Source organism: Cyclopterus lumpus, chromosome 3 (assembly GCF_009769545.1).
Source record: "Cyclopterus lumpus isolate fCycLum1 chromosome 3, fCycLum1.pri, whole genome shotgun sequence".
Taxonomy (NCBI): domain Eukaryota; kingdom Metazoa; phylum Chordata; class Actinopteri; order Perciformes; family Cyclopteridae; genus Cyclopterus; species Cyclopterus lumpus.
In genome coordinates this window covers 6296478-6312577 of record NC_046968.1, presented here as the reverse complement: position 1 = coordinate 6312577, position 16100 = coordinate 6296478, and the positions used below count along the sequence as shown (strand labels likewise).

General features: G+C 43.8%; 1 protein-coding gene across 4 annotated transcripts in view; it reads right to left on the bottom strand.

The window, feature by feature from the left end:
• The window catches only part of LOC117750094 (uncharacterized protein KIAA0355-like), a 29223-nt gene that overhangs the window by 7125 nt on the left and 5998 nt on the right, over positions 1–16100 (bottom strand). For 3 of the 4 annotated variants that reach the window (XM_034561008.1, XM_034561019.1, XM_034561029.1), the window contains exons 2-8: positions 11326–12791; positions 4161–4373; positions 3358–3498; positions 3028–3123; positions 2597–2758; positions 2167–2325; positions 331–428 (exon numbers count right to left, since the gene is read on the bottom strand). In XM_034561008.1, coding sequence (XP_034416899.1) covers positions 331–428; positions 2167–2325; positions 2597–2758; positions 3028–3123; positions 3358–3498; positions 4161–4373; positions 11326–11829 — 1373 coding nt within the window. In that variant the 5' untranslated portion in view covers positions 11830–12791. The remainder of the gene's footprint in view (positions 1–330; positions 429–2166; positions 2326–2596; positions 2759–3027; positions 3124–3357; positions 3499–4160; positions 4374–11325; positions 12792–16100) is intronic. The other variant, XM_034561040.1, reaches the window with a different exon arrangement.

The following is a 16100-nucleotide window of genomic DNA, read 5'->3' as shown; positions in this document are numbered from 1 at the left end:
ACTTGACCTCGGCTTCATGCAAAAGGTGCTAAACCGCTTGGCGTACTTAGTATACATTAGTATATTATTATACTATATTAACCATATTCTCCATTCCACTTTGATGTGTTGAGAACGTTAGCTCTCGGCAGTGTCTCTCTCACCTCCCATCTCATTACATAATGTAACTTGTCGGTTCACTTTGCTACATTTGATCAACTAGCTGGTGATGTAACTGTACCTGCATAACAATACAATTTGTGTTCATACGTTCCACATTTGTAATGAAGAATTAACTGTTTGGAAGGAAGGTCCATACAAAGAAGTTTCTCAGTGTTTTGATGAACTTACCATGTAGAGGGAACCTGCACCACCACTTTGGAACCCTCCAGGGTGATCTGGGGAGCATAGGCCTCCTTGTTCTCAATCTGAGCAGTATCAACAACCACCTGTTGGTACACACAAACACACCTGCATCAACATCTCCTGACAGAAAGGCTTCATGCACAGGCATCTATATCCTTATCGTGAATACTTTTGTAGCATACTGTCTGCTGACTAATTTACACGACTAGAACAATTGGAGGATCATCAATTTTCCACCAAACGGAGCGAGACGGTTCGCAGTGAGGAAGTCCAATGTCTTTAGTCAGCCAGTAACAACAAACAGGCTAGCCTTCCAGTCTCCTGCTAGTCAAACATATTTGAAAGTTCTTTGAAAGTGGCCTTGGCTCCTCGAGACTTACAGGGTCACAAAGAGGGAGGGAAGACGGGAGGAGTCCATTTCCTGTATTGCAGGAAGTTACCCTATTGTTGTTAAGAAAGCAGGTGTATCCTCTGAAACCCCGGGCTTTGCAAGTGAGAGAGCCACGCATACACACACAGTCCGTCAGCCATGGCGAAACACAAAACAACTAGGTCGCTGGGGGCAAGAGGGTCGAGGAAACATGCAGAAAAACAGAAGAGGTCAACTCCTGCTTTTGACTTGATGACGAGTAGGAAAAAGAGAGTCTCTAGTGAATAATGCTGCCAGAAACAACAGCAGACAGATATGGTGATTATTACTGTGAATGCAAAAGAAAGAATATACCAGGAGGAGAAAGACTGTGGTGGCTGAACTGTGCTGAGGCGCTTCTGCTCCCCGTTTCCTCCCCAATTCGCTTGCCGTGCCCAGTTACCGAAGGTACGCTGCAAGCTCATCAAAACGCCACACCGCGCTTCGATAGCGGAACAACTCTGTGCCAACGTTCCACCTTTCATACAGAACGGCGAGGCGGAATAATGGTGCAACAGTCCGGCTTGAACAGGCTGTGTGAAAGTGGCTTATGTGTGCGAGTGTAACCATTCACGCTGCCGTGTGATTCATTTTGGGATCAGATAAGGAGCTAATGCAAAAGTGCTCATCCATCACACAGGGATTGTTTTACAGTTAGCACAGGGCTGGAGTGGCTGGATGGGGACACTCCCTCAGCTTGACACAAAAAAAACAACAGAGCAGACCACACAGAGGAAATAAACACCAGAGCATAAACACATTGGTGTTACTCTGTGGGGAGTCCTGATACTGATCCTCCCGCCCTGTGATTCTCTTTTACAACGGGAGGGGGAGGATTCTGTTTGCAAACACGCCCGGGCGAAACTATCCTTGTGCCAGATGCTGCAGGAATGTTTCTTCCCTTTTGTGTCTCTCTGGTGTTTGTTTACACCTCGCTGCTGCCTCAAAGCAAGCAGACAGATCTCCTCATCTCCATTACAAATCTGACAAACAACGGGGTGCAAGTTGACAAACCCACGGACGCACAAAGGGAGAGGACTCAAGTAACTCAAGTAGAAGTGTCAGTGAAGTACAACAGGCCTGTTTGCGTCAGCATGTCGCCTCCTTTTCCGCTGCTCTGTAGTATCAACTACACTGTGGTGATGGATGTTAACGAGAACAAAATACTGAATGAGGACCCAAAAGAGATCTGGTTATCCAGGTATGCCTTACACAAACAAGAGGGAGTCAAAGGACAAAAATGTCATTCATCTCCCGTCAGTATAAAAGGTGTTGGGATCTAGTCAAGATAAATATAGTTCTATGAGAACAGGAACTAGAACAGATCACAGGTATTATCTCCCGAGGTTCCATATTCTCAGGAATAATTAAGGAATACAGCTTCACTGGAGCAACCCCCGGTCTCTACTCACCAGACCAGCCTGGGCAAACAGCAGCTGGACAGCTGTCTTGCAGGCTCCTCTCCAACTGGATGGGCAGACTTGGTTGAGGACATCAGTGACGGGAGAGTCGTCCCTGGGGGTCACTCCGTTCTGGCCCAGCGCCTCCTTAATGAGCTGCAGCATCGTGTGCTGAGGAAACAAAACACACTGGGCCATCAACAAAGCAGTACGCCATCACATGATGTTACACTACAGAGTCTACGAAGAAAAGAAAAAAAGAAGCTTTTACTAGACCACAGATCTGCTGAGGTTATTGCTCAAATCCCAGTGATGACTTGAGAGCAGAGCAGAATCGTGGTGGACATATAACCCAATAAGAAAACTTCAACTTGTTGGGAGAATAAAGGTGAGTAACCAGTACAAGCAGTATGAAGCTGGCCAGTCGAGTCAAGGGCCGTACCGTTTTCAGTTTGAGGTTTTCAGCCGCCGACTCGTTGAAGGACACTCCTTTGAGGAAATGTGAGCCGATCTGGAGAGGGATGGTGGGCAGCTCGCACTGGATGGGCTGGGAGGTGGTCTGCATCCTGCCCGCCTGCTGGGCCTCTGCATCACTGCAGCAGCTCTACACACACACACACACACACACACACACACACACACACACACGATGGAAACACACAGTGAAAAAAACAATTATTGCTCTTTTGAAATATAATAAACAATAAAAAAAAATAGTAAAAGGAAAACCAACATTTCCCAGAGCCAATATGTCCAATTTCTTTTAAATTAATAAAATGTACATTTGTATTGCCTAACTGCATATTTTAAAAGTATCCGTCCCTACTTATTATTCCATCAAGATGTGTACAGACATTTTGAGAGTGAACCCACCTGTAAGGCTGCCTCCACAGCTTTGGGGTTAAGATGAAAGCCGGCCTTCAGTGCATACTCACTGTGGCCCAGGCTCTCTAGCGCTGCTTTGTAGGCCTGAAGATGGAGAGAAAAACATGACCAACTTTGATTTCATCATCTGGAACAATTGTTTTTTTATGTTACACTGTTACTGCACTTGTTGTATTAATGAATCCATGTAGTTTCACCACGTTTATTAAATCTAAATTATACTTTTACCTAATATTCAAAGAAAAGCATCAAATCTACAAACCACTGGAATAGCAGTACCTGCAGTTCCCTGCCCTGGTCACTGGGCTGATAATGTACCTGTAAAGCATTGTCAATCTTCATGTTGAGCTCCTTCAGCTGGTGCTCAGGGATGGTGGTGTTGTTGGAGCAGAAGAGATGCTGAACCTGGATGCCTGCCAGGCAGCCGTCCCGGCCCCGCTCTCTCAGCCTCGCCATCGCCTGAGGGTGCAGCAGAAAGATAAGCGATAGCAGGCACATCTACACTAATGCATTTCTTTTTGAGATTTTGCTGCAAGTCATGCATGCATTGCACTGCAAAATTCGATGACCAGCATTATATTGTTTTTATAAAAAGGATAGTGATTGGTTTTAGAGGCACATTTTCTCCAAATACCTTGCAAGATAATTGAGCACTGGGAGCTGTGCAGCTTCTGAAAAAGAGACCTGGCCGCCTCCCTCTGCCTAAACAACAAGCCAGCACATTCTACCAGGGTCTATCCAGGCCTAGCCCCCTTCTAGGGCTTACAATCTGCATGCCAGGGCTTAACAGTTCAATCAACCCACTATTCTCCTCTCTGCCTCACTTTATACAACAAAGCTCAAAATGGGCCATGGGGGCTGATTAGCCTGGGGATTAGTTAGGTGCTCTTACAAAAGTGCCTCTCTTACATGGGTTGGGGTGTAAAAGGGGTGCAGAACATAACATAGCAGGTTCACAGACAAACTGCAACCCAAAAAAGGGGAAATAGGAAATTGAGGCTGGAAATCATGAACGAGTAGCATTTCTCAGGAATGTTTCACAAGTCAGCTTTTCACCTCACACAGACAAACCCCATATTTCCAAGGCCAAGACCAGGAAGAGGCGTCCTGTGGCTGCATACCTGAGCTGCTCCTTTCCATGAGCGGGAGGCTTCGTCCAGCTCAGTGAGGGACCCAAGATCAGAGCTTTGGGAGCGGGCGTTGGCGCAACGCTCCTGGGCCTGGGCAAGCGCCTCTGCCAGGCAGGACTGAGCCACGGGCTGGACCTTCTGCAAAGCCTGTGATAGAAACTGGAAATGGACCTGCATCACCGTGAGGAAGCACCGACCCAGCACCTGGAAACAGATGACAGATTACAGTTATAAGTCAGAATGTTTGACACGGAACAATAAGGATGCCTGCAGGCTAAGCAACTAACATGCATGTCCACATTCCTGAGAGGTTAGTTAACACTCCGTATAACCAACAATATACTGTTTCCTAATACCTCAAAATAATGACTGGCTGCCTCACCAACAAGTTATCCCCAGCTCTGAAATTTTGTATATTTCCATGCCCACTAAAAAGACCCAGTGAATAAGAAACAAAAGAGAGAAAAAAAACTCATGAACTCCCAAACTACCTTGAGTGTGTTATTGTTTCCACACTTTAAGAACAGAGAACATTGGGCTTTGGCAGGAAAAGTGCAGCCGTTATGGTTTATGCCTCGTTCAATAAATGTGACGAAACATTAAAAGACTGCTTTATTGTAAGGTATGGTTTAAGTATGATATTTCCCTTGGAATGAGGTGCAGTATATTAATACTTTTTACAACACGGCACATTTTCATAAAATAATGTCGCACCCATTTCAAAGCTTGACTCATCCATCACATTAGTTTTTGCCACCAGATCACATGAACTATAATCAGCAGATTGTCTTCAGGCGGTTTCTTTTAATGAAAAAAAAAGAAGATTTTAAAAGATTTAAAATGAGTGTCATGCTCCAGCCAATAGTGGACTTTAACACAATGTGGTTTATCCAACAGCCCTAAATATATTATAATAATCTCCTCTGTAGACAACATTTGTCCGCCGTACTCTTCACCACAGCAAATGCCAGAAGAGGAAACCTGAAAAAGAGCAATGTCATGAAGCAGATGCGTTTGCATTTGTGGTAAATCATGTGCTAAAAAACAGATAAACATCGGAGAATGAGCACAATGTGCATTTGCTAGCAAATGCCAGATAAAAATGGCAACATCCCTTTTCCATCTACTCTTGTCATGTAGTTAAAACCCTTTATTCACGGTATACAACTTTGTACCTACTTATCGCATTCGCTCAGATGATTCTCTTCATTGTATTTAAATTGAGCAGTAATGTGTTAATTTAATCTAGCAAAATGGAAAGATATTACAAATATTACATATTTCTGGGTCGGCGTACATGGCTCCGCACCTACTGGGTTGAATGCCCAAGTGGGTGCTTTTGTTTGGAGAGTCCAAGCTTAGAGGTTGTTTGTTGTTCAGTTAGCAAAATAAGAGAAACAGGACACCACACGGTCCTCCGTGGTCATAGGGTTTTCTTTTTCAGGTACCGGCTGGAAATATCTCAAGGGGGAGGCCGAGTTGTAAAGTCAGAAATATGCTGCCGGCAGACAGGATCAACAGGACGCGGCGACTTTCATTCTTCAGCACAGAAACCAAAACTTAACTGTTTGAATGCCTTAAAAAAAAAAAGAGGCAGAAACCCTTCAGTTGAGGGAAAGATCATTGTTTCCATATGAACTATAAAAACAGAATTAATCCATCGTTCTTTTTGGAATATGCGAGCCAGGAATTTAGCGTTGTCATTTCATCCAGTGGATTTATTACAAGAAGTTATAATGGTATCACAACGTGCCCAATTTGATTCGTCCAATGACGTTTGTTGGTAGTCATTCGCCCTCTCTACGGTTCAATGTAAAATAAAAAATAAAAAAGGTAAAATGCAAAGAAAATATTTAAAAATAGAAATATCCCCATAATCCCTGATATAATTAACAAACTAACTAAAAAGATGTTGACAAAAGCAAATTGAGTTTGTCGCCTGCTCTTCTTAGTGCAGCTATCGACTTTTTTCGCATTAAATTGTCATTGTATCAGCGCAACAACGCACTCTGTAGGGTCAAACGGGTTTATTATTTTCCACTTTGTTGTGTATTATCACTTCCAACATTTCTTTGTGTATTATGTGGCAGTTCAGTACAGCCGCCATGTTTGAGCAAACAACGTGTGTGTGTGTGTGTGTTTGGTTAAACAAAGTACGACTGAAATGCAACTTGAGACGGGAGTTTATCGTGTTATCATGCCAACATTAGCTAATTGACACTAAACACAAAGTACAGCTGAGGCTGATGTTCAAGCCCTCAGTTTTGAAGGCATTAGGTAACAAATGACACATTGGACAAACAGAAATTTTGACCTGAAGATGGGGCTAGATGAAAAGCCAAGAAGTTACATATTCACGGATCCTCTAAAGACCACAAATGTATGTACCAAATGACACTACAATCCATCCAATAATAGACAAGATATAACAAAAAGTCACCCTGCTGGTGGTATTAGAGGATCACAATGTCAGTAGGCTTCATCCTCCAGAGACCACGTAAGTCTGTAAAAAGATTTGTGGTAAACACTATAATAGTTGTTGAGACATTTCAGTCCGGACCACAGTGGTGGGCCAACAAACCAACAGAAAGACGGACTGCCACACATTGCAGTCACTAACCAACAGAAAGACGGACTGCCACACATTGCAGTCACTAAACAGAAAGGCGGACTGCCACACATTGCAGTCACTAAACAGAAAGGCGGACTGCCACACATTGCAGTCACTAACCAACAGAAAGACGGACTGCCACACATTGCAGTCACTAAACAGAAAGGCGGACTGCCACACATTGCAGTCACTAACCAACAGAAAGATGGACTGCCACACATTGCAGTCACTAACCAACAGAAAGACGGACTGCCACACATTGCAGTCACTAGTGATGTGCCGCTAGCACGGCAGATGAAAACAACATTTGTACCCTTAAACTCAGACAGGATGATGTACTGCCTAGCCCTCTGCCTACACAGAGCGAACTCTGGGAGGCTCAATAAACACAGGCCCAGATCCAGTGTGCACAAGATGAGAAATTTCTGCTGTTGACGTTGACGCAACTAATCAGAACTCAACAGGGATTTAGTGTGTTCGCAAAGTAGACAAATAATAGCAGGCATATGTAGCCTGATAATGAAGTTGGGACACCAAAACATACAACCAAATAGAGCAAATGTATTCTAAAAAAAAAAAAGACAATAGCCTGAACACAAGCTTACAATGAGATCAAATGCAACTCAGTGTTGCAAATGTGTCAACAAGCAAGTGAGGAAAAAAAACAAGGCCATGGCTACGGCACAAGATAATGGATAACACATGTGATTGGCCACGCTGTATCCCACACAGTCATGGAAAATATGAGAAGCAACAGTACAGCTGAGCCAAGCAGACGTTGGGCCCCTTTCAGGCCCAAACAAGGCAAAACATGAATCAATCAACATTTAAACTTCTATTTTTTGAGAAGACCGCCACTATAAATGCAGCGAGTCTTGGAGAGTGGTGCTCCTGAGATCTAGACCTCTTCTAGGGAAAGGGAGTGTGAGGTTGTTATAATAACCAGATGGTGAAGTTGGTTAATGTCAATGGTAAATCTTTGTGGGGGGGGGGAAAAAAGAAATCGGTTGAGTGTATATTACATCGCTCCACAACACACTCCAGGGGGTACTTTTAAACCCGTTTTGGTCTAAACTGAAAACCGGAGCATGCCCAGAAAGATTGTTGAACCAACCTGTGAGCAGCGAGCTATATTCATATACGTTTCATTTAAAGCCACTTAAAAACAGCATTATGTGGCATTTTTGGTACGGATGTTTTTGTGGTAATTATGTTCCAATGTTAGTCAACAGCAGACTGGTAGACATGTCATAGGTTTGAATCCAACTCATGTTGGCTGAGGCTTTTTTTTTTTTTTTTTCCCCTCTCTCTAACTTTGTATTTTGACGATACACAAGACGTATATAACTTCTACAACATGTGATGTGTGTGTAACAGCTGAAGACTAAACGGTTGTTTTTCCAGTGTCCAGTGCAGTTGGCAGGAAGAGCGTATGCAGCCATGAAGGCCTCTCTGGTTGTGGGGAGCTCTCTGTCTGCCCCTGGTCTTCACTGTGGTTTAAACTTACAAGTACGGCTAACGGCCTCTAAACAAACCGTGACATTTTCATGCCTATTTGGCAGTGGAGTCACTTTGAGCAGCCAGTGAGCCGGGCTCTGATTTGGGGGGAAAAAAGAGGTTCATTTTGCAGTCTGCGCTGACCTGAACTTTTGAGGGCTCTTTGTTTAAAAAAAAAAAAAAAAAAAGAGGGGGGGGAGGGCCAAAGAAAGAAAGAGGAGAAGGAGATGTGAGCTAGGGAAGACAGGAGGGAGAGGGGGGGGGGGGGGGGGGGGGGGGGGGGAAGCTTCACATACCACAACTCCCTAAACTCCGATATGCATTTGGCCCTTTTTGAAGACCTCATAATACATCCAGCTGCCAGACAGCATTCCTCGACTCATGCAGACAAAGGAAAATCCCTTTTACAGCCACAAATGCGTTGGCATTGAGAAGAAAAGGCTGAATTAGCTAATATTACAAGCTAGATCTAAACAAGTTTAAATCTGTGCATGCACAGAACTTCTACCAAAATAAAAACAGAGCAGATATGTAGTCATAAGCGATGCTCTACACAAGTTAAAACAAACCGGGGCCATAAATAACTCAAAATCATCACGTCTGTTTGCAGATTACATTTTAGGTGCACAGCGAATAAAGTTTTGATAACCTGATCTTCATCAGCTTTAACCCAACAGTTTTCAATTTCTATTGTTGATACACTTCCTCATTTTACAACTTTACTTGGCAAACACTGTGCCATATAACCTCATTATTTCTGTTCACTTGTGACTGGCCCATTATACTTCGCTCTACCAACATTATATTATTGTGTATCTGCAGTGTTTTCTCAGAGGTTAACACAGCCAACCAACTCAAATTATCACACTGTAAAGTTGTAATAAGTTTCCTTCTCTGCTAACAAATGTACCCTTTATGCCCAGGGACAGACAGCAAGTGTGAGGGCCAAGCCATGAGATCTAAACTTGCACAGACTTGGGATTCCTCCAATATTCATTTGTGCATAACCAAGACCACAGAGAGTCAGATTTACGGACTGCGGTGCAAAAGTGTTTCCTGTTTTGGGCTCAGCCACATCCACTGAGCCGCAGCCATGTACCCCCTGCTACATGCTAATAAGGATTATGGAAACAAAGATAACCCCCATTGTAGCACATTGCTACACATTTGTCACAGAATCAGATATAATGGGGGATTCTTCTTAGGTCTTAAGCCTGAAATGCATTCATAATTCTGCTCCAAGTGGTAAATACAAAAAACAATATGTCTTAACTTTATTGAAGAAATTGTACTTTCTCGATTCTTGTTGTTTTGAGTTGTACTCATGGTTTAATGCACTTAATGTAAGTCGCTTTGGATAAAAGCGTCAGCTAAATGACATGTAATGTGAAATAATTAAATACTGGTGTACAACAAAAAGTTAACATTTTAAAATGTGTAGGTGGCCTTGGTTCAGCCGACATTTACATGTAAATGGTAATACTTATTTACCAATTTGCTATGGTGTTTGTGGTTTGTATTGTCTACTGTGTAGTATTTGATGTATTGTACAGACCCTGGAGAGGGATCGTCAGTCTGAAATAGTTTTATGTCTAAATATGCAACAAATAGGCCTAATTGTCAATTTGTGTCTGTGCTTTTGGGACTCACATATTTCAAAAGTTGTTATCACCGAATTAAATTATCCCAGAAACTACTGAGCTCAAGTCATTTTTGTGATTATACTCAATTAAATGCAAGTCTCTCTATGCCGCCAAAAGAAAACAGTTAAGGATGTGGGCGAGCGGCCACACAGGGAGTTCCACAGGCTCACACCTGTGTATTAAATGGAAGATAAATAAGCAGATGTAGTAATCATAAAAGGAAGGATGGGGTTTAGGCTGGGGGCTGCTTGGGTGTGGCCTACAGCTGAAAATACAGTTACTTGATGCTGATGGAACCACATGACAGACTGTCTTCTTTGGGCGACACAATAACAGCCAAATTGCCAATTGGAATTGATAAAAACTGTAGATCACGCTCATCGATTCATGATTATTACTTCTCAAGAGCAAGAGCTTTTTAACTATTGTGTCCAGATCTTTTGCAGGTGCCCATTTCAGACCGATGCTGTGAACTGACATGAACCCAAGTTTGAGGGCCGACAGCTTCAACATGCATCGTGCAACCTGGCCTCATGAACCTCCTGACCTGGGTTTAAAGGGCGTTTGACACAGCCTAGATTCAGTAGAGAACGGTGAGCAGGAATTCTATAACTGTAGGATTACTACACTGCTATTACTACTACGGACTTCTAGTTCTCTCAGCCATGAAGGTCTGCTCTTCTCAATAATGTTCAACTCTATTGAGCAAATGTATTTAAGCAAGATGTAACAGTGCAGATGCAGATCTAGATTGTGTGTAAACGGCACCCACTACAGATTAACCAGGCTGTAATTAATAGTGACACTGGCGTTTGTGTGTATGTGACTTTTAGGGAATTAATCCGGTGACAAAAGGCAAATTAAAACATAAACAGTGTAAAAGAAGGGAGATATGCACATGGAACTTGAGGCAGGGAAACAAAGATTCCCATTTGACAGCTGAGCTTTTTTATGATTCTCAAAAATCCTCACATGAGAAAAAGACCACGGCTACAACGTTTCACCTTAATCAGCCGATTCAGTGCTGTGGAAAGACAGTGTGGTATTCACAATGACAAAAGATGACTTTTCTTCTCGCATCCTCAGTGTTCTTCACACTTCACCCTCGGATCCTGACACCAGCTTAACACTCGGCGTGAGAATCCTATTTGAGCCAGGAAACACTGATTCATGGGGCTAGCCTTCTGACGGAGGGCAGCTAAGCATCTTCACTGCCGCTAGAAGACGAGCCATGACAAAAAGTATGTGGTGCTTCGCTACAGTGCCTCAAGTTGTGAGTTTAACTAATTCATTTCAGGAGAGCAAACAATGGACACTTTACTTAAGTCAACACAAGGTGACATACACCAGTATTGACATGAGATTAACAAGTGGATATGGTGTGCGTTTCTGTGTGATCTCCTACCTCAACATCTTGCAGGCTGAAGTCGTTCTGGTCTTTGAAGTTGGCGGCCCCGGCGCTCAGCTCCATCAACATCTTGGCAATCTCGGGCTTTATTGCTGCAGTCAGCCTGCTGGCCGCCTCCATGACGTGTTCCTGCACGTCCTTCAGTTGCATAGCTGCTTTGGAATAGTGAGAGTTCCTGAACACACTGCTGAACAGGTCTGTGAGGAAGGCGCTGGCCCGGCAGAACACGTTGAGGGCATCCAAATATTTGGAGATGCCTTGCTGGATGTCTGCAACTGCGGTGGTGGCGCCAGAGGGAGGTGGGTGGCAGCTGCCAGGCATGCCCACCCCGGTGCCCATTGGCGAAGAGGCCGAGCAAGAGGAGGCCAGGGAGGCGCTCAGGGTCCGGCTCAGCTCAGGCATCTGGTACTGCTGGTGCTGTTGCACTTTCTGCTTGGACCCGCCGAGCAAAAAGCGACGCTTGTAGTCCATTTTACTTTCCTGCGCACTGCAACAATACATAAGTGGTGCAACAGCACCGGGAGCTGCTGTTTTAAGTTTGTTTTCCCCCCCGCAAAGTGTCCTCTTTACAAAAACACCAAACCCAGTCCACAGACCAGAAACTGTTCAAGTTACGTAAAAAGAGAGCTGAAGGACTCCACCTGCCAGAGGCTCATCTCAGTGTGCCTTGTAGAGAGGCAGCACAGAATCGGGCGAGGTCGGAGGGGGGAGTCAAAAAGACTGGCAGGCTAAGTGAAATGGCTACATGCAGCCCTGCTGCTGATACGTCAGGCCTAGCTTACGCACAGCACAGACCTTCAGAGTCTCTGTTTCCAGCGTCAAACTAAATTAGCATAATAAGGGAGGAAAAGTCAAAAGCACTGCTTAAATGTACTTATATACTGCAGACAAGTGTTAAAGTGCATTAACTTTCCTCCAGAATGGGGGGGGGGGAAAGAATCCTTCTTCATACAGTATATACGCACATATGCATGTAAATATATATATATATAAACATATATCACCCTGCACTCGTAAAAGTAGAAAATCCTTTTAAAAGCTGAAAAAAGATAAAGGATGAAAAATGAATCCAAGGAAAATCAGACACTGGTCAACAGCATGGAGGGAAAATGACTAATACAAAAAGAAAAAAGAAAACAAGTAAATGCTGGAATCAGAAGATGTGGTTTCTTGTACACTGGCTGGTAGAGGCGCTATGGGAGGCGAAGGGCAAACAGATCCAGTCCGTCTCAAATCCTCTTCACAAAGCAGGACTCTGCAGGCAGTGAGCGAGTGGCCAGCTGATGGCTCCGTCTGCCTGTCTGAAGTCTCCAGCAGCTTCCTGGTTTCTCCCCCTGTACGCTGGCTGAGGTAGATATTACTCACCGCGGAAACAAGTGTGCTTCCAGATCCCTCTGCTCTCCGCGGAGGCAGATTAGAGCGACACAAGCACAAATGTATCTGTAAGGCCTCTAGGTCATTTCCTAAGGGAGGAGAGGGCAGAGACACAGAAGAGAGGGTTAACATCAAAGAGGAAGGATAAGCTTCATTTGAACGGTGTGTAGTAATTGTGTTCATTTTAAGAAACATCAATACAGTGATAATATCAAGTATAAATTGTGACGTCCATAATATTTTAGGGTGTATCAACTCATTTAGTGACAGTTAAAAACAGTTACTCTCCTGCTGTGGTTGGAAAAGGATGACATTCAGTCACATTTCTCAAAACTCGGTGGTAATATTATATCACTGTTTTGTAAAGCTGTGGTTTAAAGTTGGACATTTCTCGACGAATACTAACACCGTACCTCAGAGAGTGTCTCTGAAAATAATCTGTGGCAGTGTCTGGTTTAGCAGAACACAGCTGCAGAGAGAAATTCCTGCAAGAAGCCATTGTTGGAAGACACTGCCGGGTCTGTTGAGCAACGCATTGTAGGAGTCACAATACTCTCATTCTATTATGTGTACTTCTCCATTTGGCCTTTTCCCTTGATTATATTAGTTTGACATTGTCTAAATCAAGGGGAATTTGGCCTCACAGCTCTGACTACAAGTAATCTCAGTCAAAGGCAGCCAAAGGTCAGCTGGTGACTGTAAATCTCACCAGGACACGTTCAAGACTGAACACACTGTCATGACATTTCTGATAAGGAAAGAAAACTACTGTAACATGCAGAGCAAAGTTTAAAAATAAAAAAATGCCTGTGTCAATAAAGCCTTTATAAAAGAACTTAAAAATCATATATTTGCCTCTTTAAATTTCCAGCCAGCCAAAAGAAATATACATAAGAAAATGGGAAAAATAAATAGAACCTGTCATAACTTGTTGGAGGGGAAACCGGATTCAACATTCAGACTTTGTGTTATACTGGAGGCAAGTAGGAGTAGCTTTCAAAGAAAACAGTCCATCACCAAACCTGTTCCTTTGCTATGGAGCCCACGTGGCACTGAAGCTGGTGGACAGACACACTCCTGATGATATTGCGCTCAGCGGGACACCAAATGTCAACATGACGGACTAATCTGTTAGATACAAAGCTCCCTACACAGCAGGGCTATCACTCTGTCAAACATTCAGACTGTTATCTTGTAGCACCATGCTGCACCAGCTTCTGTGTTTTGGATGAGTCAGGGAAATTCACCATCCCAAACTAGATAACACCACGTCACCGACCGTCCTTGTATGCCAAGCGCCGGCGTGGTGGCCTTACATGCGTAGCCTCTATTGTGCATCACCGACATCATTCTCCCGACCGTCAAACCTCACTTCCTTTCACACACAGAGGGGCACGCCCCGGCACGAAACAGCCCACCCTCATCTGTCCCTGGCTGTGAAACGTAAAGACAGCGCCAATGGAAACTAGTGACCTCCTCATGAAGGGACAACAGGGGTGTGCTTCCCATTGTGTTAACCCGTACATGACAGTCACACAGATGCTTATCTACTCACTTAGGCACATGCATGCACACTTACACTAGAACCAATGGGACTGTATCTCGCTCATGGGCACTGCAACAATACTTTTTTTTTGCCAGCGTAACTTGTTTACATCCTCCAGAGCTTTCCTAAGATATTATTACCCAAGTGGTTTCCCAATCAGGGGCTGTGTGAGCCAACCAGTTAAATTCATAAATCACATTAGAGATCGCTCTTTGGCTTATAGTGGTTACCACTTTTTCCAAGATCTTTGCTAAGAATGCAGGGATCCAATATGCCAGATCAGACCAGCTCTACACCCTCTGGGTGTAACGATGCACTCGACACTTTGTAACCTGTGAAAAACGTCCACTTGTTACTCAGTGGCCGTTTGAGAGCAGCTAACTAGGGCAACAGCGCAGCCCTCTAAATCCCAGGGATTACAGCCACAGTGAGAACCTGCCAGGTGCCCCACACTGTCTGCTAGTTGACACAGTTAATAGGATATTCGATTCTGCGAGGTAAACAAGAAACCGGAGCTTAGCTAGCCTGGGGCTAGCCACTCTACTTCTCACATGTTCATACTGCTGGGCCAGATAACAGAGATGAGTACAGAAACACAGTATGTAACTCACAATGTTAAGAAGAAGACTAACCGGTCATCAAGGCCACCACAGGGATCAAAACTGGACAGCTTTCATTCATTTGTACATTTAGTTTTGGCTAACAGAATCGACATGGGATGTCATATTGTGTCCGTTTCATTTTAACATATTTAATGAGCAGTCTATTTTAGAATTTCTTTGGAACACTATTGCCACATGCAATGCTAAATTAGATAGTGGACCTGCTCACTGCTGGAAATAATTCAAACTAAAAGACCAAATAATTAAAGACCAAAGGTTGTATGACTTAAACATTCAGTGTTTGCGTTAGGTTTAATAAGTTTGACAGACTTTGAGCCACACCTTTTCTCAAGGCTTCAACTGGTTCGGTGGATTTTGACTTCTCCGAGAGGGAAAACCTCATTTTGGTTTGATGTAGTTTTTCACTTCACGCTCCTCAGAGTGAAAGTAGGAACAAATTAAGTGCAGTGAGTCACGGTCCATTCAGCCTGAACATCAGAGACAGAGTTTTCTGATGGTAAATGTGGGCCATTTGCTTTGTTACATGGTTGTTTAAGGCAGATATATGTAATCTTCGCAGAGTGCATTAGTGGTCTCCATTTCACCCGATTATAAAATTCTGCAAGCAGAAGTTATCCCAAGAAGAGCAGCAGAAAAGGCATCAATATTCACGAGGCCTGCCGGCTTCTCGGTGTAGCTCTATTGGCTGCCAGCCTCCTGTTGCAGGGCACACTGTATTAAAGTTGCACCCAAACAAACACATGTGATGCTCTGGAGGTGTGTCAGCCCACTTTAATGTCCTTCCTCCAGTAGAGGCTGCTTGGGGCTAATGTTAGCTCTACTTCCCCACTCACCGTACATGTCAGCTGCTCCGCTTCAACAGGAAGGGGGTTAAGGTTTCCTGGAGCGAGCGCCCTGTCGCCAGTAACAAAAACGTCAAATTAAATATGCCACTGGGTAGGGGTGTGTAGTAAATCCTGGTACCAAGCATAATTTACCTGTTCTGTGAAAACCTCCAGGTTTAAAAAGGTGCAGCATAGCAACAGACAACAAGGGGGTATTTTAAGTGGCAGCATGTTAGCAACAAGCTCCAAAATGTTGTTTTAACTTAAGGAAATATAAAACCCCACCAAAAAACAACTATGAATGTCCGCTCTTTTATACCAGTTCTCGTGCTTTCATTGTGGGAAACGTATTACACCAGGGATGGTGCCCAGTACATCTGCACCCTACTACTACTGGCCCCTGAC